This window comes from Lithobates pipiens, unplaced genomic scaffold (assembly GCF_037356315.1).
Source record: "Lithobates pipiens isolate NorthernLeopardFrog02 unplaced genomic scaffold, aLitPip1_a1.2 Scaffold_23, whole genome shotgun sequence".
Lineage (NCBI taxonomy): Eukaryota > Metazoa > Chordata > Amphibia > Anura > Ranidae > Lithobates > Lithobates pipiens.
Window position 1 is genome coordinate 331056509 of NW_027507785.1, and position 22707 is coordinate 331079215.

A 22707-nucleotide genomic window follows, 5' to 3' on the forward strand; every position below is an offset into this window, starting at 1 on the left:
TATATGAATATGTGTAATAAGCTCTGCATGGTTTGAGATTACCAGGTCCAGCAGAGCATCATTCCTAGTTGGGAGCCTCTATGAACTGGACCAGAAAGGTTTATACACTTTTCTCACTGTCCCAGCCCTTGTAGCCATTTCTATCTGTGCAAGGAGCCGAGTCTCCATTTCCTCACTGGGTGGAGCATCCAAAAAACTCCAATGATAACCTTTGTAGTACCGTACACACAACCATGTGCAGTTCCACCCATAACGCTTTAACCGCATTGCACTCTCCATCACCTAGGTACTCTTTCACACTCGCTTTGAGATCACTTCTCACATAGAGACAGACACCACCATCTTTGCGTTGTACCCTGTCTCTCCTAAAGACAACAGAGCCAGGAATATTAAGAGAGAGAGAATAGCCAGGAATATTAATACCCCAGTCAATGTGAAGAATGAAGCCAAGATTCAGCAACACCAATTAAGTCATAGTTCTCTTCAAGCGCTCAAAGCTTCCAACTCACCTATTTTGCATGGCAGACTTCTGGTAAACACTTTAATATGTTTTCACATTTTGCACACATATTTTGCATATTTTTTATTTTTATTTCCAATGGTTGTTTGTAATATGGGAACCTTCTTATCACCTGCCATAGCGCTCACCCAGCTTCCCCTATTCCACCCTCCAATAGGGATTGACCCCTGTCTGACCCATTATAATCTAATTCTCCCTCCCCCCTCAACCCTAGATGAAATACTCCTCCAGCCTTCCCATAAACCTCTTTCCCAGCACAGAAGACCCCCTTCCATGTATTCTGTCATTGGTTCCAACATGGACCAAGACAGCTGGGTCATAGCAAGCCCCTCCGAGTAATTTATCAACCCGGTCCACCACATGCCAAACCCTGGCACCAAGGAGACACCAAACCATTTGATTGAGGCAATCTTGGTGAAATTATTCTATCAGTCCTCTTGATTATAGAATCCCTGATTACCACCAACTGTCTAGGTCTTCCTGCACTACCTTCACCACCCCAACTAGATGGGCTGTTTTCCCTGGCTGTTAGGGGTAGCAGTGACATCCAAGGATGCCACCTCCTATCTATCTATCTATCTATCTATCTATCTATCTATCTATCTATCTATCTATCTATCTATCTATCTATCCAGTTACCCACCTAGGTCCGGCAGAGAAGGGGAGGTAAGCGTGGGAGTGTCTGTGTTGTGAATTCTCTGAGGAGAACCTCGATGGATCAAACATCTGAAAGACAAGAGATATGAGGAGGCTGTAGATGCTTATACCAATTTGGGGGGAGGGGTTAATAGCTGTCAGGACAGTCAAGCTCACACTGATAGTAATGTTTTTTTGTTTTTTTTTTGGGGCGAGAGAAAACAGGAAGAAAAAGGTTACCTCTGGATTGGGCCAGAATTCGGGGTTGATGTGGATCCCGGCCACACACACCGACACCAGGCAGCCTATTGAGGAGAGAAAAAAGGACACAATTATCATACAGCATTGTCATTGGAGGAAGTGGCTGGTCACTCCCATCCTCGGTAACGTCAAAGGTTTGTCCCATCCACTCTAGAGGGAAAAGACGTTGTATGGGGCAGAAACCAGAAAATTCTGGCATTAAAGGTACCTATAGTCCAGTTTTTGAAGCTGAAATACGGGCAGATCAATGCAGCTCTGTATTCATGAATACATAATTAATCTGTTTCGGACCCGAGGCATGCGACATACACCCAAAATAAAATGAATCGTCAGAAAAGATAAAATGATATCTAGTGCACCCCCTCCCCAGCCCACTGGTACTGCTCCCCCTGCCATCTTGACAGTCAGGACATGCTAAGTAAGGCCTTACCCAAGTGGGCATAGTTAAGCGTATACCCGTGCAAGGGCCATGTTTTCCAACACAGGGATGCACACCGTATGCAGCAGTCCCATTCATGTCAATTGGCTGCACGTACAAAGTCACTTCTCCCAATCTGACAGCTGTATGGGTACATACGGTAGGTTACATTTATTAAATTTTTTTTTATAGAAGTCCCCGAATGTGACCTGGTATCAGCTTCTTGTAGTCCCTTTACAGCACAGCTCAGACAGGGAGAGAAAGAAGAACCGCTAGGAAAAATTCACACATTCCCTTGGCACTCACCTTCTGGCACTGAGCGTCCATCGCAGAATGTGATTGGCTTGTTGAGTTGCCTGGCAATGAGCGGTACCGGAGGACAGAGACGTAAACTCTCCTTAATGCACATGGTGGTGTAATGAAGCTGATTCAGGTCCTCCCTGAACATACAGGCAGAACAATGTCACCGACTCATCAAGTTATACCAGTAAAAATATACAGAGACTGACAGGTACTGCGCATCTGCTGCGTGACGCCGCCTTCTGGGGCAAAAATATTTCACGCATTCTATAGCGGTATCATGAAAGGAACTTGTACGGCACCAAAACCTTTCTAACCACCTCAGCTCTGGATGATTTTACCCACCACCCCCCCTTCATGACCAGGCCACTTTTTGCTATTCAGCGCTGCGCTATTTTAACTGGCAATTGCGCGGTCATGCAACACTGTGCTCAAATGACATTTATATTTTTTCACACAAAAAGAGCTTTCTTTTCGTAGTATTTTATCACCTGCATTTTTTTTTTTTTTGAGCTATAACAAAAAAAAAAGAAAAAGAGCATTAATTTTGAAAAAAAATAAAAAATTATATATATATATATATATATATATATATATATATATATATATATATATATATATATATTTTACATTGTGCTAAAAAATAAAACAAATAAAATTTCTTCATAAATTTAGGCCAAAATGTCTTTGGCCTAAATACTTTAGGCCTTTACGTTAAAATGCAACATGTCTTTGGTAAAAAAAAAAAAAATCCCAATAAGTGTATATTGATTGATTTATGCAAAAGTTATAGCGCCTACAGACTATGGGATATATACTGGAATTGTTTACTTATTTTTTATATTAGTGATGGTGGTGATCAGCAACCTATAGCGGGACAATCTAACACACCCCGAAACTTTGTGGGAACTGCCTAACTGCCACTGACATCTCCAGTGACACTAATACAGTGATCAGTGCTAATAATATGCACTGTTACTGTACTAATGGCCCTGGCTAAGAAGGGATTGACATCTGTGGCAATCAGTGTGCCTAAATATGTGAACTGTTTACTGTGTGGTGCTTTTACTAAGGGCTGTGGCGGTCTTTATTCCCTGCCTTGCAGGGAAACAAAAACCAGCACATGGCCGCTGTCAGAAGAGAGCTCTGTGTTGTTTACGTACACAGAGCTCTCTCCTGTCACTCACTTCAACGATTGGGGGGTCCCGGCCATAAATCATGATCTGCATTTGCTGAAGCAAGTGTGCCCCCCCTACCCTGAGATGCAAAATCACGTATATACACACGACTCTGCATGGACGGCCTGCACTGAAGCAGTAAAACCACAGTGCGCGTTCGGCAAGTGGCTAGACAGAGGTCCACTAACATGCTCAGTGGGCCAATTTGGGGGTTTTTAGGTGCTCAGTTTAGTTCCATAAAACCTCCACGAAGGAGGAGAAATCTTTCCAGATTTTTTACCACAGCCTTATAAAAGTGAAAATCCCGACACACATGCAATGGACATCCTCCTCGGTACTCTAATGGGCCGGGCTCATGGTCAGAGGACACAGGAGAGGTCTCATCCTGAGGGATATTACCAGCACAGAGATTGGGATGTAGGTTGTATGTGTGCCAGAGGAGAACAGTCTGCCGTCTTCCCAGAAACAACAGGTGAGGAGATCACCTGCATCGAAATGCGTTGAGACAGGAGGTATCTGTGTTAACCGAATATATGCCATTTTTTGTACCACATACTATACAAATTGCCCTTCTGATAATCTCCATAATGGGGAGGACTGGATTCAGATTATTTGTATACTATTTTATATTATATTATATATATTATTATATTAAGCAATATTCATATGTAAACACTATGGACCTGCAAGCTGTATTAATAAATCTGGAAACTCTTCCTTCTTGGATTTTTTTTATGGAACTAAAGTGAGCACTTACTAACCCCACATTGGCCCATTGGGTATAGTTAGTTAAATTGTGGGATAAGAAATGGAAACTCTTCCTAAAACATCTGAATAACGCCAACCCACCCCTCCATACTTCGTTCTGAGCCTCTGCAGTTCAATTCATCAGAAATTGCAGCTTAACTCACCATCCCATGGTGTCTCGATCCCCCAGGACCTCCCGGATCTCCTCCCGGCACTTCTGCTGGTGTTCTGGATATTGGGCCATACAGTACAAGATCCAGGAGATGCCGCTGGCTGTTGTGTCGTGTCCTTCTAACATGAAAGTGTCAACTTCAGCTCGCAGGTCCTCATCAGACAGACCCTGACCCTTCTCATCCTAGCAAGAAAAAGACACCACATTTGATTTGATAGCCCAAATCAGCATAAACAGGAGAAATACCACCCGGAGCACCCAACAGGCAAAAAGAAGGGGCGGATTTGATAGCAAAAAAGAGCTTTCCTGTAAAAATCCTTTTCTTGGAGTACATCATAGGACACAGAGCCTTAAGTAGTTACTTGTGTAATTAGTGACTAATTTGCACTTTTTTGTAAGTTGTGCCCAACAACTTTCTTCATATATTTTAGTGCTGCACTTTTTTCTACACATTTAATTTATACCTTATATCTAGGTTATGGTGTTCAGCTGCTGCATCCTGTTTTTTTTTTTTTTTTTACCAAGCACGGATATTACCCTCTTTTTTTTATTTTTTTATTTTAAGTAATTACTTAATGGGTTATAGGCCACCTTCAATTGTTGACACTGGTAACCCCAATTAAAGGAAGTTTACTCCCTATATAACCCTCCCCCTTCCAGGAGCACATCAGTTTTTGTACCAAAGCAATATACTTAAATCCCCAAAAAGAGGGGAGGGACCTCTGTGTCCCATGATGTACTCCAAGAAAAGGATTTTACAGCTAAGCTGTTATAAAAATCCTATTTTCTTTATCGTACATCATTGGACACAGAGCCTTAAGTAATTACTTAATGGGATGTCCCATAGCAATGCCACTTGAGGGGTGGGAGAAACAACCCACAGGGTACACCCAGACTTGAGGATCTATACTGCTGCTTGCAGCACACTGCGCCCAAAGGTGATATCCTCATACCTTCTTACATCCACCTGATAACATTTTGTGAATGTATGCACTGAAGACCAAGTTGCGGCCTTACAGATCTGAGTCATTGAGGCCTGATGACACACTGCCCAAGAAGCACTACCGAACCTGGTAGAATTCACAGCTGTGGGACACGTATGGGTTGCAAAACTGGCATTCCTGATTCAGGAAGGACATTCTTTTTCCAGCACTAGGCTGAACTTTATAGCGCCTTTAAAAGTCAAGACTATTTTCAGCGATTTAGTGCAATTTGTATAGTGCCTCTGTTTTTGTACTTAGGACTATGCCTAAGTACAAAAAAGACACAGCAAAAGCCAAAAAAGTAAAGGTTATGCCGCATACACACGATCAGATTGTCCGGCGTACTTAGTCCGCCGAAAAGCATTTCAGCGGACAATTCGATCGTGTGTGGGCTTCAGCGGACTTTTCCAGCGTGAGGTCCGGCGCACTAAGAAAGTATTTTTGCACTCCAATCTTCCCATTGGACTTGGGTTTCAGCGGACAATACGTTCGCCAGTATGCTAGTACGGCGGACTAAGAATGACGCATGCTCAGAAGCAAGTACGAAAAAGGAAGCTATTGGCTACTGGCTATTGAACTTCCTTTTTCTAGTCCCGTCGTACGTGCTGTACGTCATCGCGCAAGCGAACGTCGGACTTTCTGTGTGTCCGTGTGTGGCCAAGTCCGTTCGGTAGAAAGTCCGCCAGACTATCCGCCGGATTGTATGTCGGACTAAGTACGCCAGACATTCGATCGTGTGTACGTGGCATTTCACCCCCAGGCATTGGGATCTCGAGCTGTATTTCCAGGAAGCATACTAGGTCACCTTCCTCCACTTCAGCTTTGCAAGGGGAACAGTGGGCACACGATGAGGTGTTACCCTTAATTCTAACTTGAAACGGAGGAATCTTACCCCATAAGTTTGAATAATCACTTGCCGAATCTGCCTGTCCTTTCTTAGGACCCTCCGGCAGAATAAATAAGACATCAGTCTTATGAATCTGAGCAGTTTTCTCAGTAGATTTTCACTGCTCTTACCACATCAATACAATCTAGTGAATTTTCTTCCCTGGAACATGGTTTTGGAAAAAACGATGGCAGGACAATATCTTGGTTCAGGTGGAAACCTGAAATTACTTTTGGCAAAAAGCCTGGACAAGGGCTTAACACCACTCTGTCCTCATGAAAAATGAAATATGACTCTTTATAAGAAAGAGCAGCCAACTCTGAAACCCTTCTTGCTGAGGATATAGCAACCAAAAATACCAACTTCCTAGTCAGAAGGGCTAGGGGATTAGGTTGTATCGGTTCAAAAGGCTGTTTTTGTAACAGACAAAACTAAGTTTAAGTCCCAAGGGTTCAAGAGAGGTTTGACGGGTGGATTAAGCCGCGTCATCCCTTGTATAAAGCCCCAGACTAAAGAATGAGTAGCAAGTGGTTTTTGAAATAAGACCGAAGTGCTTGAAAACGCATGCAAAGGATGGGAAGGTTTTAAAGAACCTAAGGAAGAGGCAGAGTTTTCATGAGACTGTTAGGCCGCGTACACACGGGCGGACTGTTCGCCCAACTTTGTCCGCTGAACAGCGTTTCAGCGCACAGTCCGCTCGTGTGTGGGTTTCAGCGGACAGTTTCAGCGGACAGTCTGACGAACAAAGTTTTTCGGAATTTCCGTAAGACTGTCCGCTGAAACTTGGTTTGAGCGGACAGTCCGCTCGTGTGTAGGCTTGTTCGATAAACTAAGTCTCGCGCATGCTCAGAAAGAATTTACACGGCGAAGGTTGCATTGCAGTGTATTGGACTTCGAATTTCTCGTCCCGTCGTACGTGCCGTTCACGTCATCGCGCAAGTTTTCAGCGGACTGTTCGTTCGTCGTGTGTGGTCAAGTCCGTTCATGCTAATTTTGAACGGACTGTTTGTCAAACTGTTTGACGAACCTAGTTGGGCGGACAGTCCGCCCGTGTGTACGCGGCCTTAGAGGCAGTAGGCTTGTGCAATTAGTTTCATAACAAATCGAAATTCGGCTGAATTTTGAATCTTTCGGACATTCGGGTGCATCCGAATGTCCGAATAAAAAAATAACGAATTACAACGAATACGAAAGAAATATAACGAATGAATTTGAATGAATTTGACTTGATTCGGTAATTCTTTAAAGAGGAAGTTTACTTCCTCTTTCATTCCCTGCAAATGTAAAGCATAATGGACTACTGCATGCGCAGTAGGGAACCGGGCAGTGAAGCCGCAATGCTTCACTTCCCGATTCCCTGACAGAGGATGGCGGCTGGGGCAGCAGAGAGACGAGCGATTGCTCGTCATCTGCCGCCGACAGCGCGGGACCCTGGGACAGGTAAGTGTCAATTTATTAAAAGCCAATTATTGCAGCTGCTGGCTTTTAATATTTTTTTTTAAAGGTGCAGAACCACTTTAAGTACTACTAATAGACTGGTCCCATCCCAATTTGTATATCATTTTTTCTACTATATGTCAACTATTGGATAATCATTTATCTCGTTTCAGACTATTATAACGTGCTTGCTCCTGATGAGTGGTATTACCAAACCATGAAATGCGTAGAGCTATTTGAAGCCGTGTCTGGATCTACATAATATATTTTAAAATACTATGTGCTTTACATATTATACCTAAATTTGTGGTATAGGATCGAGATACCATACCCGGGGTCTCTTTCCTAATACACTCGGCAGACTAGTAAGTTTGGAGGTTATTCCCACTATTGTAAATACTGTTTTGATATGTAAACAATCAACATGTATGTGTATATAAACATACGTAGGTGCAAAAAATGATTTGGTGTAAAAACATCAGATGATAGATTTCCAATGGGAGGCCCTCAACAATATAAGCAGGCACCCAGAAATGAAGAGGATAGACCAATAGTGAAGTACTGTTATAAAAGTTGATTTCATGTGCATAGGGATCGGTACTTACAAAAAAAAACGCTTAAAAGCAAGCATGAATATGGAGCTGTAGATTCAGGAAGCGGCCGTACATAACGTACGTTCCACGGATCGGAAGTGACGTCAATCAGAACAGGAAATGATGTCAATGCATTTTGCCCTCCCTCTGGGCGTCATCAACCTTGTTTAGGATACCATTTTCAAGCCTGAAGTGACCCCTGGACTGCAAAGCTGGGGGTCGTCCTGTTCTGGTGAGTGGGGATACAAAAGGGGGTGTCACTGTACTCTTGCAAGTTTATAAAGCATTTTTTGCACCTACTTCACTGTGGATCAACACTTCAGTTGCATTTATTTGGACTTTTTTGTTTATTTCACTTATATTGTGTGTTGTGAGCGCTGTATATATATATATATATATATATATATATATATATATATATATATATATATATATATATATATTTTTTTTTTTTTTTATCAACATCTGAAAGTGGCCTATGACCCATTAAGTAATTAAGGCTCTGTGTCCCATGATGTACGATAAAGAAATAGGACTATAATGCTTGTGTGTCCGTATGGTGACAGTGCTAGGCCTAGACTGGTTAGGGAAACTTCAGTCAGGACGCGGCAGTACAAGCAACCTAGAATGGGGGAGTATAACCTGAGCAAGAGGGGCAGTCTCTAAGATAGATCTTCACCAGCTAACGTTGGGGCCCTGTAGGTAAATGTTGGTGCACCAAGGTTGGTGGTTGTATGTTGCAGGCAGTAAAGATGTAGAATCGCTCTCCTTTCACTATGCTGTGCCAACACTCATTAACCAGAAGAATGTTTAGCGAATTGGATTAAAACTGCACCCTAAGTTTGCAATGTGTGAGGCGAAGTCAAGCAGTAAGGACAACAGCAGTAAGGATCTGATTATACAAGAAAGTGGGGAAGGAGTCAATATTCAGCTCTCAGCAGTATATCAGATGTTAAGTGCAGGTGGGCCGGTGGCCAGCTCACCATCTTCTCGGGGGATGCTGTAGTCTTGTGTTGAAAAGGGGACCCCCCCCTCACAGGCAGACCCTGAAATGGTGTCTATGGTAGTGGAGATTTGTTTAGCAGTTCAACTGGTCTCAAAGCTGTAGGTAGAACAGTTCATGTGGAGAATTTTCATGGTAACCACCCCAATTGGTGGGTTGCACAAGAACATTCTGAACCCAGTCAATTTCAGCCTCCACACAGGTCTGCTCACTCCAACAAGTCTGCACTGCTCGACTCCTATAGCGCCAAGAGAGAGGGCTTTTCCCGGGCGGCAGAGAATATAAAAGGCATCTCCTGGCTTCTACTGCTGCACAGGCCATCTGGATTGTAGTTCAGAGTAGCTGTTGCCCTATAACATGGGCGCTGCCTTGGACTACATCTCCCAGTACCCCAAGAGTTTGGTACCATAGTCTGTAGTCTTAGGGTAGTTTGGATCTCCCCCAGTTGGTGGGGAGAGGATTTGGCAACAGCATAACAATTTAGGGAGGGATAGCAGCCAGATGCAGTCTAAAACAAGGAATATCCAGCTACACTTGTGTGGGTAACCTAATCTTTAGTACCCCTTCTGGTACTAAATCTGTGATCTCTAATACATCTTGTGTGGGTCACCTAATCTTTAATACCCCTTCTGTAGGTTTGCTACTCTCTAGTACATCTTGTGTGGGTCACCTAATCTCTAGTATGCTTTAAGTGGGTCACTTAATCTCTAGTATCCCTTGTGTGGGTGACCTAATCTCTAGCACCCTTTGTGATTCTCACCTAATCTCTATTATCCCTTGTGTGGGTCACCTAATCTCTAGTATCCTTTGTGTGGGTCACCTTATCTCTAGTATCCTTGGTGTGGGTCACCTTATCTCTAGTATCCTTGGTGTGGGTCACCTTATCTCTAGTATCCTTGGTGTGGGTCACCTAATCTTTAATAGCTATTGTATGGGTCACCCAGTGTCTAGTATGCCTTGCATGGGTCACCTAATCTCCAGCACCCTTTGTGTGGGTCACCTAATCTCTAGTATCCCTTGTGTGGGTCACTTAATCTCTAGTATCCCTTGTGTGGGTTACCTAATTCCTATCATTCCTTGTGTGGGTCACCTAATCTCTAGTATCCCTTGTGTGGGTTACCTAATTCCTATCATTCCTTGTGTGGGTCACCTAATCTCTATTATCCTTTGTGTGGGTCACCTTATCTCTAGTAGCCTTGGTGTGGGTCACCTAAACTTTAATAGCTATTGTATGGGTCACCTAGTGTCTAGTATCCCTTGTGTGGGTCCCCTAATCCCTAGTATCCCTTTGCATGGGTCACCTAATCTCTAGAACCCTTTGTGTAGGTCACCTTACCTTTATTAATCCTTGATGTAAATAAAAATATTATCGGTACCGATAATTGAGCAAACATGTTATCTTGACAATATCTGGGGTAACTGTTGTAGTGCACATGGAACCAATGGCTCCTCATACAGGTGCAGGATAGATGGAAGGGAGACATAAGAGAGGTGGGGGAAGGGCTAGCAGAAATAAGAGTATATAGAAAGCCATAAAAGAAAGATATCTGGGAAAAGTCGGATGATTACAGAATTTAAATTGTCACCCAGGCTGCATTTACCTTTGATCATCTTTACTGCATGGGGGTTGATGATATTAGTAGTTTACATAAGAAAGGTAAGATTGTTTTATGCCTCAAAGTCAGCTCGCAGGAACTGACAAGAACACTCTGTTTCTGGCAGAATCAACAGGTATTTCCTGTACTTGCTGAAGGTGTTCTTAGCCTAAAAAAACAAATGCAGACACCACATCTAAATAGACTGGTGAGCTGCAATTTATTTGATATTTTGCTCTTAGGTTCAGTTATGCTTTAAAAATAGTTACATAGTTACATAGTAGGTGAGGCTGAAAAAAGACAAGGTCATCAAGTCCAACCTATGTGTGTGATTATATGTCAGTATTACATTGTATATCCCTGTATGTTGCGGTCGTTCAGGTGATTATCTAATAGTTTTTTGAAACTATCGATGCCCCCCCCCGCTGAGACCACCGCCTGCCGCTCTTACAGTAAAGAACCCTCTACGCAGTTTAAGGTTAAACCTCTTTTCTTCTAATTTTAATGAGTGGCCACAAAGTTTCATCCCTATTGTGGGGTCACCAGTATGGTATTTGTAAATTGAAATCATATCCCCTCTCAAGCGTCTCTTCTCCAGAGAGAATAAGTTCAGTGCTCACAACCTTTCCTCATAACTAATATCCTCCAGACCATTTATTAGCTTTGTTGCCCTTCTTTGTAGTCGCTCCATTTCCATCACATCCTTCCTGAGGACTGGTGCCCAGAACTGGACAGTATACTCCAGGTGCGGCCGGACCAGAGTCTTGTAGAGGGGAGAATTATTGTTTTATCTCTGGAGTTGCAGTAAACCTCATTTTCCATGTAGTTCCCCACCCCATTAATTTGTTCAGATCTTCTTGCAAGGTTTCCACATCCTGTGGAGAGGTTATTGCCCTGCTTAGCTTAGTGTTGTCTGCAAATACAGAGATTGAGCTGTTTATCCCATCCTCCAAGTCATTTATGAACAAATTAAATAGGATTAGTCCCAGCACAGAACCCTATGGGACCCCACTACCCACCCCTGACCATTCTGAGTATTCCCCGGTTAATAATGGCGGTTAATAATGGCGCTGTGGGAAGTGGTTCATGGTGCTTGGTACTAGACTCTAAAGGGGAACAAAAGTCCTCTATACTTCCCTCCACTCCAGCTCCTCCACTGGCACTGACATCTTTGCTCGGGCTACCTCTGGGTACCTGTACAAAGAAATGAATCCATTCTGGCACCAAGGCACGCCAAGAGTCCACACTGAGCAGTGCAGGTGTGCCTTAGTTTACAATATGAAGGACACTGCTGAACCGGTTGAATTTCAACCCATCTATGGCCAGCTTTAATTTACAGTACAAAGAAGACACCAGGTAGTGTCCCTTGTACAATAAGAAGCCTTCCTGCCAGCAAGTTCTACTTTACATCCATTTCCATGATGTACTTCACTAGAGGAAAGGAGGAAGAAGTTGTAGAAGAGAGCAGAGACAGCGGAGAACCCTATAGAGCGTATCCTGGAGCGGAGAGTCAGGAACAGATAGGAAGGCTTGTTGTAGACTACTTGCACGAGCACACAGAAGGATGTCCAGGAAATCCAGGTGTCTCTTCTGCTGAATCTTTTCCAGTTCCTCCTCATTCTGGAGACTTTCCTTTCTTTGTTTTATCACCATGTCTAAAGACAGAAAATATGTATCAGGAAGGAACACAGAGATGAGGTCATGGCTCATAGGTATATGTATTACCAAAGGATGGCAACCCATAGCAACCAATCATCTTTATCTTGACTCAATTTATATAAAAGAAGGTTGAATTTTGATTGGTTTTGTTGATTTCTGGCTATTCGTGAATAATAATGCGTAGCAGCATAATTTTTGCCATACACATTCTAATTTGTCACCCTCAAGTTTCTGAGTCCGAGAACCAATATGGTAGCAGCATAAATCCCAGTTTGAAAAATAGGATTTATACCCTCTATTTTTGATCTTCGCTCTTAAACCCGTCTTGTTCTTTGACCCTAAGCCCTTCCTTATCCTCAGCCCTCTACCCCTAAGCCTTCCCAATCCTCTAATGTAAACTCTCCCCAATCTGTGACCCTTAACCATTCTCAGTCCATGATGCTAAAACGTCACAATCTACAACTCTAAGCCCTTGTACACACGGTCGGAGATTCCGTCAGAATGTGTCCGATCAGAGCATTTTGTCGGATATTCCGACTGTGTTTGGTCTGCATCGGACTGTTTCCGTCGGAATAACCGTTGGACCAAATTTTCCAACTTGCCGGAAATATTTTCCGACAAAATGCTCCGATCGGACATACTCCGATCATGTGTTGAGAATTCCGATCGGACAAAGTGCCACGCATGCTCAGATCAAATTCCTACATCAAAGCTATTGGCTACTAGCCTGAACGTAGTCCCGTTGTAACGAAATAACGTCATCACGTTCTGAATGATCGGATTTCCCGACAACTTCGTCCGACCGTGTGTATGCAACAGTTTCGGACAAAATCCGTCAGACAAAATCCGACGGATTTGGTTGTCGTAATCTCCGATCGTGTGTACAAGGGCTAAGCCCTTCCTGATCCTCAGCCCTATACCCCTAAGCCTTCCCAATCCTCTACTGTAAACTCTCCCCAATCTGTGACCATGAACCATTCTCAGTCCATGATGCTAAAACATCACAATCTACAACCCTAAAACCTTTCAGCTCCTCAGTTCTAAACTTTTCCCAATCCTCAACACCAAACCTTCCCGATCCTGTACACTAAACGCTTCCTAAACACCCCAAAATGTTTACCAATCCACAAACCTTCCAGCTTCTAAACCCTTCCCAAACCTCAATCCTCCTCTACTCCAAACCTTCCTAGTTCACAACCCTAAACCTTTCCAGTCCTCTACCCTAAAAACCTTTCCTTAACCCCCTAAACTTTTCTTGAATCTAGTCTCTAAACCCCACTGATCCTTGATCCTAACCAGTGGCGGTGCGTCTATAAAAGGCGCAGGAGCGCCGCCCCCCCCCCCCCTCTCCTGTCACTCTCTAATCATCATAGATAGATTCATGCATTGCATGAATCTATCTATGGTTGCTGCTGCTGGCACCTGAATTACAGCAGTGGGGGTGTTTTTTGGGATCATCTGATTAGAGCTGTAAGCTCTAATAGGCGTCCAAAACAGTGACAAGCGGGCGCAACGCTGTGCGTTCCTTGTCACTCAGCTCAATGTTAGCAAAGTCGAGGGAATTCGCTTTGCTAACATTGACATGCCTCTCAGCCAATCAGATGGCCAAGTCTGTTACTGGTCGCCTGATTGGCTGAAACGTCAGGCGCTGTGGTTGGATGCCTATCAGGCATCCAATCATAGAAGAGGACTGAAGGAGAGGAGGACGGGAGAAGACACATGGAGGGGAGAAGACGCATGGAAGACAATGCTCGCCGTCACCAGCTGCCCCGCCGAGACGGGGTAAGTGCCCAGCAGGGGCGAAGGGGGATCACATTGGCAGCATTGGATGGCACAGTGGCAGCATTGGATGGGACAGTGGCAGCATTGGATGGCACAGTGGGAACATTTGATGGCACAGTGGCATTACTGGGAGCATTTGATGGCACAGTGACAGCATTGGATGGCACGGTGGCACCGTTTGATGGTTACAGTGGCTGCAACTGAGCGGCACAGTGGCTGCGTTTGATGGCACAGTGGCGGTATTTAATGGGCACAGTGGCTGCGTTTGATGGCACAGTGGCTGCGTTTGATGGCACAGTGGTACCGTTTGATGGGCGAAGGCACAGTGGCTGCGTTTGATGGCACAGTGGTGGTATTTGATGGCACAGTGAGGCTGCAATTGATGTTTTTTTTTTTTTTTTAATTTTTTAATTTGTTTGCGCCCCCCCAAAAATTTTGAGCACCAGCCGCCACTGATCCTAACCCATTCAACTCGAACCAAACCCTAATCCTCAAACTCATCTTAATCTGCAACCCTAAACCCTTCTGATACTTGACCCTATATCCTTCCTAATCCTCGGCCATAAACCCTTCCAGATCCTCAACTTCAAACCCTTTCCCATCCTCTGCCCCAATTCTTCATCATCCATGGCTTTAAAAACTTACCGATACTCAGCGCTAAACTCTTCCTGATCCCCAACCCTAAACCCTTTATGAACCTTTCCAATCGTTGGTCCCAAAGCCTTTATGGTCCTTGTCCCCAAATCCTTTCCAATCCTTGACTCTAAACCTTTCACCATCTTCAGCCTCAAACCTTTCCTGCCCCTCGACCCTGAAGCCCTTCTTGATTCTTGCCCATAAATACTTCACCATCCTGTACCTCATACTATTCCCAATCCCCAACTCTAAAATTTTCATCATTCTCAGACCTGAACCCTCTATAATCCATGACCCCAGACCCTTCCTGGTCCATGACCCTAAAACCTTCCTGCTCTTCGACCCTAAGGCCTTACCAATCCTCAACGCTCGACCCATCCTAATCAACCTCTATCCCTAATCCCTTCACCATCCTCAGTCCTAAACAGTTTCCAGTCCTTGATACCACACCCTTTCCAATTCATGGCTTTAAAACCATTTCCAATCCTCTGGCCCAAATCCTTCACCATCCTCAGCCCTAAACCCTTTCTGATCCCTGATCCTTTGAACTTCTTCCTTAGCCTAAAACCCTTCCTGATCCTTTGCCCCATACTCTTCCCAATTTTCGTGACTAAACCCTTGACTGTATTCAGCCTTAAAGTGGTTGTATAGTAATTTTTGGGACTTTTACCTACAGGAAAGCCTATATAAAAAAATCTCCTAAACCGACTGACTGCAGCGGCGCATGCGCACAGGGGATTCTCGGCTGAAAGTCCGGCAGACGCCGGACCCTGCCGGAAAGTAATCTCCCGCGGAAGTGACGATATCGCGGCTCCGGCCACTCACAGCGCCGAAGCCGCGATACCCGGAAGAAACGCTCAGGGAACATGTCAGCTTCCTTGGCGTGGATCGGGCCAGATGTCAGGGCCTCGTTCTAAGGTAAGTATTTCATAACGAGCTAGTATGCGGTGCATACTAGCTCATTATGCCTTTTCCTTTGCAGGTGAGTAAAAAAAAACATCAGCAGGTTTACAACCGCTTTAAACTGCCCTGATCCTTGACCCTAAAATCTTTACCATCCTGGACCCTAAACCCTTCCTGATCCTTGACCCTAAATTCTTTACCATCCTTGTTCCTAAACACTTTCTGAATTTCCACCTCAAACCCTTCCTAATCTACGTATTTGTATACTTATGTATAAGTGCATGGGACTTAAAACTTAGTAAAAAATATTATTATTTTTTTAACAGCTTACCTGTAAAATAATTTTCTTGGGACACTGGACACAGAGCCATAGTAGTTACTATGTGGGTTATAGGCCTCCTTCAGGTGATGGACACTGGCACACCCTAAGACAGGAAGTCCACTCCCTACATAACCCCTTCCACTACTGGGAGTATGTCAGTTTTGTAGCAAAAGTAATATACATGTATTAGAATAAGGGAGGGACCTCTGTGTCCTGTGATGTACTCCAAGAAAATGATTTTACAGGTAAGTTTTTATAAAAATCCTATTTTCTTTATCGTACATCACAGGACACAGAGCCATATTAGTTACTATGTGGGATGTTCCAGAGCAATGCCAACTGAGGGTAGGGAGACACAACAAAAGTAGGGCACCATGAGACCAGAGGACTTATACTGCTGCCTGCAGCACACTACGCCCAAAGGCAATATCCTCACGCCTTCTTATATCCACCTGATAGAATCTGGTAAATGTATGGACTGAAGTTGCGGCCTTGCTGATTTGAGCCATGGAAGCTTGGTGATGCACTGCCCATGAAGCACTAACAGCCCTAGTGGAGTGCGCTTTAATTTGAGAGGGTGGAATCTTCCTCTTTAAACCATAAGCTTGAACAATTACTTGCCAAATCCATTTAGAAATGGTAGATTTCTATGCTGCCTGTCCTTTTTTTGGGCCTTCAGGCAACACAAACAAAACATCCCTTTTTCGAACCTCAGCAGTCACCCTCAAGTAGATTTTGACTGCTCTCACCACATCCAGAGAATGTAGTGACTTCTCTTCCATAGAACAGGGTTCTGATAAAACAATATCCTGGTTTGGATGAAAACTCAATACCACCTTATCCTTGTGAATAATTAAATATGGCTCTTTAGAAGAAAGAGCAGCCAACTCTGCTACCCTTCTTGCAGAAGATATGGCTACCAGAAAAATGAGTTTCCTTGTCAAAAGAACCAAGGGAATATGCTGTATCAGCTCAAAAGGCTGTTTTTGCAATGCTAACAGAACTAAATTCAAGTCCCAAGGGTTCAGGGGTGACCTAACTGGAGGATTAAGCCGTGTTACCCCCTGAATAAAGCTATGGACCAAAGAATGTGAAGCAAGTGGTCGTTGAAATAATACCGATAAGGCAGAGACCTGGCCTTTGATAGTACTCAAGGCCAGCTTTATTTCTAACCCCATCTGCAGAAAGTCAAGGATTCTACTTATGACCAACCCCTGGATTCACACCAGGAGACATATGCCTTCAAGAATATATAATATATGATTCTGGAGGCCGGGTTCCTTGCAGTAATCAAGGTAGATACCACTGAACCTGATAGCCCATGCTTCTTCAGAATGTGACTCTCAATAGCCAAACCGTTACATTTAGTGTTTGTAAGGTAGGATGGAATACCAGACCCTGCAAGAGAAGGTCTGGACGTGGTGGTAGGGTACATGGTTCCTCTACCGCCATGATCTCTGCATACCAGGATCTTCTGGGACATGCTGGGGCCACAAGAATCACCGACTTCCCTTCCTGCTTGATCCTACGAAGAAGTCATGGAAGCAGTAGAATATGAGGGAATGCATAAATCGTGAGAACTGATTCCATGGGAACACCAAGGCATCTGTTCCGCACGCTAGAGGATCCCTTGTTCTTGACACAATGTTGTCGATCTTTTTGTTGAACCTGGACGCAAACAGATCCAAGTCTGGGATCCCCCATCTTTGGCATATTGTCAGGAAGATATCGGGATGAAGGGACCATTCTCCTGGGAACAACTTCTGGTGACTCAAGTAGTCCACCTGACAATTTTCTATTCCTGGAATGGAGACTGCAGATAGGCAAGTTACATTGTTTTCTGCCCAAGCTAGTATATGATTCACCTCTCTCTGGGCGACATGACTTCTCATGCCCCCTTAGTGATTGATATAGGCCACTGCTGTGGCATTGTCAGATTGGATTCTGACAGAACAATTTCGTAATCTGAACATCCAGGCCCTCAGAGCCAAGCGTGCTACCGATTCTCTAGAATGTTGATGGGTAAGCACATTTCTAATCTGGACTATTTCCCTTGGACAGTCGACAGTTCCAGGACAGCTCCCCAGCCTGAAAGGCTGGCATCTGTTGTTACCACCTTCCAGGTAACTGGTAGGAAGAATTTTCCCTTTTGCAGATTCTTGGTTATCAACCACCAACTGAGGCTCCGGCGCACCCTTGGAGACAGACACATTGGGAAATCTAGAGCTTGGACCTTCTTATCCCAAGCCGATAGGATACTGTTTTGCAGCAGCCTCAAATGAAACTGAGCATGAGGAATGGCCTCAAATGAAGCCACCATCTTTCCCAACAACCTCATGCAATGTCGAATAGAAGGATTCTTCTTTGCCTTGACCACCTGAATCAGTTTCTTTTATGGCACTGATCTTCACCTGGGGCAAAAATACCCTTTTCTGGGCTGTATCTATGATCGGACCCAAGTATTCTAATCTCCTTGATGGTTTTAAGGAGGATTTCTCTAGGTTGAGAACCCAACCTAGGTGTCAAGAAATGTTCCATCCGCTTATAATATCTGTCTTTTGGCGTGCAGTACTGAGGTCCACCAGCAGGTGTCTCCTGGCAGTTTGGAACTGTCAGGAGAGCTTTTCCCTGCTGATGTTATGTCATCTTTGGGCTGCAGTACTGGCGTCCACCAGCGGATGGATCCTGGCAGTATGGAGCAGACAGCACCTACATCAATCAGGTGTTACTTGAGGCCAATCACAGGCCTATAAATAGCTGGCAAGCACTCACATGTTTGCCTTGGTATTGTCCTTGTGCCCTGACCTGCTGCTTGTGATCCTGAGCCTGATTCTGAACCTGTTCCTGTGCCCTGAACCTGTTTCCCTGTCCTGGTCCCTACCCTGTCCCACCTGTTACCATAATCCCTGCCCTGCAGTCTGATCCGTCCATCCTCTCCCTGTCCTGTGTTCCTTACCCCATCTGCTGATCTCCCTGTGTATGACCTTGGCCTGGCTTGTGTCTCTGATTCCGGACTGCCCTTTGTTTATCTACTGATCCTCTGTGCATGACCCTGGCCTGGCTATCGTTTATGATCCTGGTATTTCCCATTTATTGTACATATCTGTCTGTTGTTATTTGGGGGTCTCTGTTGGTTGATTTATTGCACTGTGTGGTTGTATTTATATTATTCACTTCCCTTAATAAATCATTATATTTCACTTATACACGTTTGGGTTTCCTCTGTTGCAGTCCACACAGTTCTGGTCTTATCTGATATATGACAGAATACCAAGGCTATCCCTGACCAGAAGTGGCTACACAGAGGAACCATCTTGGTTCAGGTTGCTTACTGAAATGAATTTAGAGGTAATTTGTTATTATGCTTTTCTGGCGTCAGAGTAGTGAATATCTTTGCCAGACACTGAAAGCCCTTGTACACACGATCGGAGATTCCGACGGAATGTGTCCGATCGGAGCGTTTTGTCGGATATTCCGACTGTGTGTGGTCTGCATCGGACTGTTTCCATCGGAATATCCGTCGGACCAAATTTTCCAACTTGCCAGAAATATTTTCCGACAAAATGCTCCGATCGGACATACTCCGATCATGTGTAGAGAATTCCGATCGGACAAAGTGCCACGCATGCTCAGATCAAATTCCTACATCAAAGCCATTGGCTACTAGCCTGAACGTAGTCCCGTCGTAACGAAATAACGTCATCACGTTCTGAACGATCAGATTTTCCAACAACTTAGTCCGACCGTGTGTATGCAACAGTTTCAGACAAAATCCGTCGGACAAAATCCGACGGATTTGGTTGTCGGAATCTCCGATCGTGTGTACAAGGGCAAAGAGTGGACCCGTGATCAGCTATTGGAAACCATTCGTTTAGCTCACTCCTGGGTTGATCAGGGCTGTGTGCTGTTTCGGGATGTTCAGCCATTAATTCAAATCTGCACAGAGCTGGCCCTGCCCTGCATCCCAGGGGGCCAGGATGATTTTTCTCCCCCTTTCAGTATTAATCAGGTCACATCACTGGTATGGCTTCTGGAAGATGATTCCCTTACTTTTTTGAGCATTACACAGCCTGTTCCCAACAGATGATAATAGAATGTGTTGATTCTGTACAATCCCTTGTCAGACAGGCAGTATGTAACCCGCAGTTTGTACAACCACTACTTTTAGCTTGGTCTGGTATTTTGCAATCAGCCACAGCCACCCCACAACAAACCATCTCTGCTACCAAACACCTGCTGGCCCAAGAGTCTCTTCCTCCATCACCTATGGCAACCTCAGTTTGAGCCCAATATACTCTACTCCCCACCAAATATCAATACCCTGTTTCTTCCTGCTGCACATATCCTGACTTTAATCCAACTGCTTCTTTCCCGTGGCCTACTATCCCTCAAAAACTTCCCCCAGCCATTGTTACCTCTTCCCTGCCATATTCCAACCCTTCTCTCCAGTCTGCTTCATCCCCTACCTATAGATCTGTACAGGACTTCAGTAGCTACATCTAAAAAGAGACGGAAGTTTTTTCCTACCCATTTGATCCTGCCAGTAACACAACCTGCCTCCAAACCAACCAACCTGCTCCAGTCTGCCTGCATGCCAGCTGAACCGGATAACCCGCCTGATTCTGCCAAACATCTGCCTGCTATCCAGCCAGTGTCTCCGCCTGAAGTTCCCGTGCCCCAGTGCCTCTACAGTGCCTTGTGAAAGTATTCGGCCCCCCTTGAACTTTTCAACCTTTTGCCACATTTCAGGCTTCAAACATAAAAATATAAAAAAAAATATTTTTTGTGAAGAATCACCAACAAGTGGGACACAATTGTGAATTGGAACGAAATCTATTGGATATTTTAAACTTTTTTAGCAAATAAAAAACTGAAAAGTGGTGCGTGCAAAATTATTCGGCCCCTTTACTTTCAGTGCAGCAAACTCACTCCAGAAGTTCAGCGAGGATCTCTGAATGATCCAATGTTGTCCTAAATGACTGATGGTGATAAATAGAATCCACCTGTGTGTAATCAAGTCTCTGTATAAACGCACCTGCTCTGTGATAGTCTCAGGGTTCTGTTGAAAGCGCAGAGAGCATCATGAAGACCAAGGAACACACCAGGCAGGTCCGTAATACTGTTGTGGAGAAGTTTAAAGCCGGATTTGGATACAAAAAGATTTCCCAAGCTTTAAACATCCCAAGGAGCACTGTGCAAGCGCTCATTTTGAAATGGAAGGAGTATCAGACCACTGCAAATCTACCAAGACCTGGCAGTCCCTCTAAACTTTCAGCTCAGACAAGGAGAAGACTGATCAGAGATGCAGCCAAGAGGCCCATGATCACTCTGGATGAACTGCAGAGAACTACAGCTGAGGTGGGAGAGTCTGTCCATAGGACAACAATCAGTCGTACACTGCACAAATCTGGCCTTTATGGAAGAGTGGCAAGAAGAAAGCCATTTCTCAAAGATATCCATAAAAAGTCTTGTCTAAAGTTTGCCACAAGCCACCTGGGAGACACACCAAACATGTGGAAGAAGGTGCTCTGGTCAGATGAAACCAAAATCCAACTTTTTGCCCACAATGCAAAACGATATGTTTGGCGTAAAAGCAACACAGCTCATCACCCTCAACACACCATCCCCACTGTCACACATGGTGGTGGCAGCATCATGGTTTGGGCTGCTTTTCTTCAGCAGGGACAGGGAAGATGGTTAAAATTGAGGGGAAGATGGATGCAGCCAAATACAGGACCATTCTGGATGAAAACCTGTTGGAGTCTGCAAAAGACCTGAAACTGGGACGGAGATTTATCTTCCAACAAGACAATGATCCCAAACATACAGCAAAATCTACAAAGGAATGGTTCACAAATAAACGTATCCAGGTGTTAGAATGGCCAAGTCAAAGTCCAGACCTGAATCCAATCGAGAATCTGTGGAAAGAGCTGAAAACTGCTGTTCACAAACGCTCTCCATCCAACCTCACTGAGCTCCAGCTGTTTTGCAAGGAAGAATGGGCAAGAATTTCAGTCTCTCGATGTGCAAAACTGATAGAGACATACCCCAAGTGACTTGCAGCTGTAATCGCAGCAAAAGGTGGCTCTACAAAGTATTAACGCAAGGGGGCCCAATCATTTTACACGCCCCACTTTTCATTTTTTTATTAGTTGAAAAAGTTTCAAAAATCCAATAGATTTCGTTCCACTTCACAATTGTGTCCCACTTGTTGGTGATTCTTCACAAAAAATAACAATTTTATATCTTTATGTTTGAAGACCTGAAATGTGGCAAAAGGTTGAAGAGTTCAAGGGGGCCGAATACTTTCACAAGGCACTGTATATGTACTGTAAAGCGAAGAGTCCATATCTATGACAAGCCTGCTGTAAGATCACTGGGGGTTATAGCTGCGTTCATCTCATGACATCATCATGACTGACCCATAAATCCTGACCAATTCCTTTTTTTGATTATCTTTGACTATCTAAAAGACTGCTCTCTCAAATGACTTTTGGGGCTATATGGTCAGTGCAGATGGAAAGTTCTTCCACATTTGGCCAATATTAGACAAATAAGGCCATTGAAGAGCATTGGTCCTGTGCAGGGGAGGACTGGGCTGATATGTTGCTTGGGGGCCCTAAGCAGAGACAGCGCACCTTACAGACAGATCAGAGCGTGTAAGTAGATTGGGAAA

At 44.3% G+C, this 22707-nt stretch overlaps 1 protein-coding gene and 1 long non-coding RNA gene across 2 annotated transcripts in view; one reads left to right on the forward strand and one right to left on the reverse strand.

The window, feature by feature from the left end:
- LOC143926703 (uncharacterized) overlaps positions 1-22707 on the forward strand; it is a 125238-nt gene that overhangs the window by 24753 nt on the left and 77778 nt on the right. The window lies entirely within an intron of this gene.
- LOC143926783 (cytochrome P450 4B1-like) overlaps positions 1-22707 on the reverse strand; it is a 110690-nt gene that overhangs the window by 15394 nt on the left and 72589 nt on the right. The window contains exons 8-12 of the mRNA XM_077450830.1: positions 12278-12384; positions 4225-4415; positions 2142-2275; positions 1397-1461; positions 1164-1246 (exon numbers count right to left, since the gene is read on the reverse strand). Of these exons, the coding sequence (XP_077306956.1) occupies positions 1164-1246; positions 1397-1461; positions 2142-2275; positions 4225-4415; positions 12278-12384 (580 nt within the window). The remainder of the gene's footprint in view (positions 1-1163; positions 1247-1396; positions 1462-2141; positions 2276-4224; positions 4416-12277; positions 12385-22707) is intronic.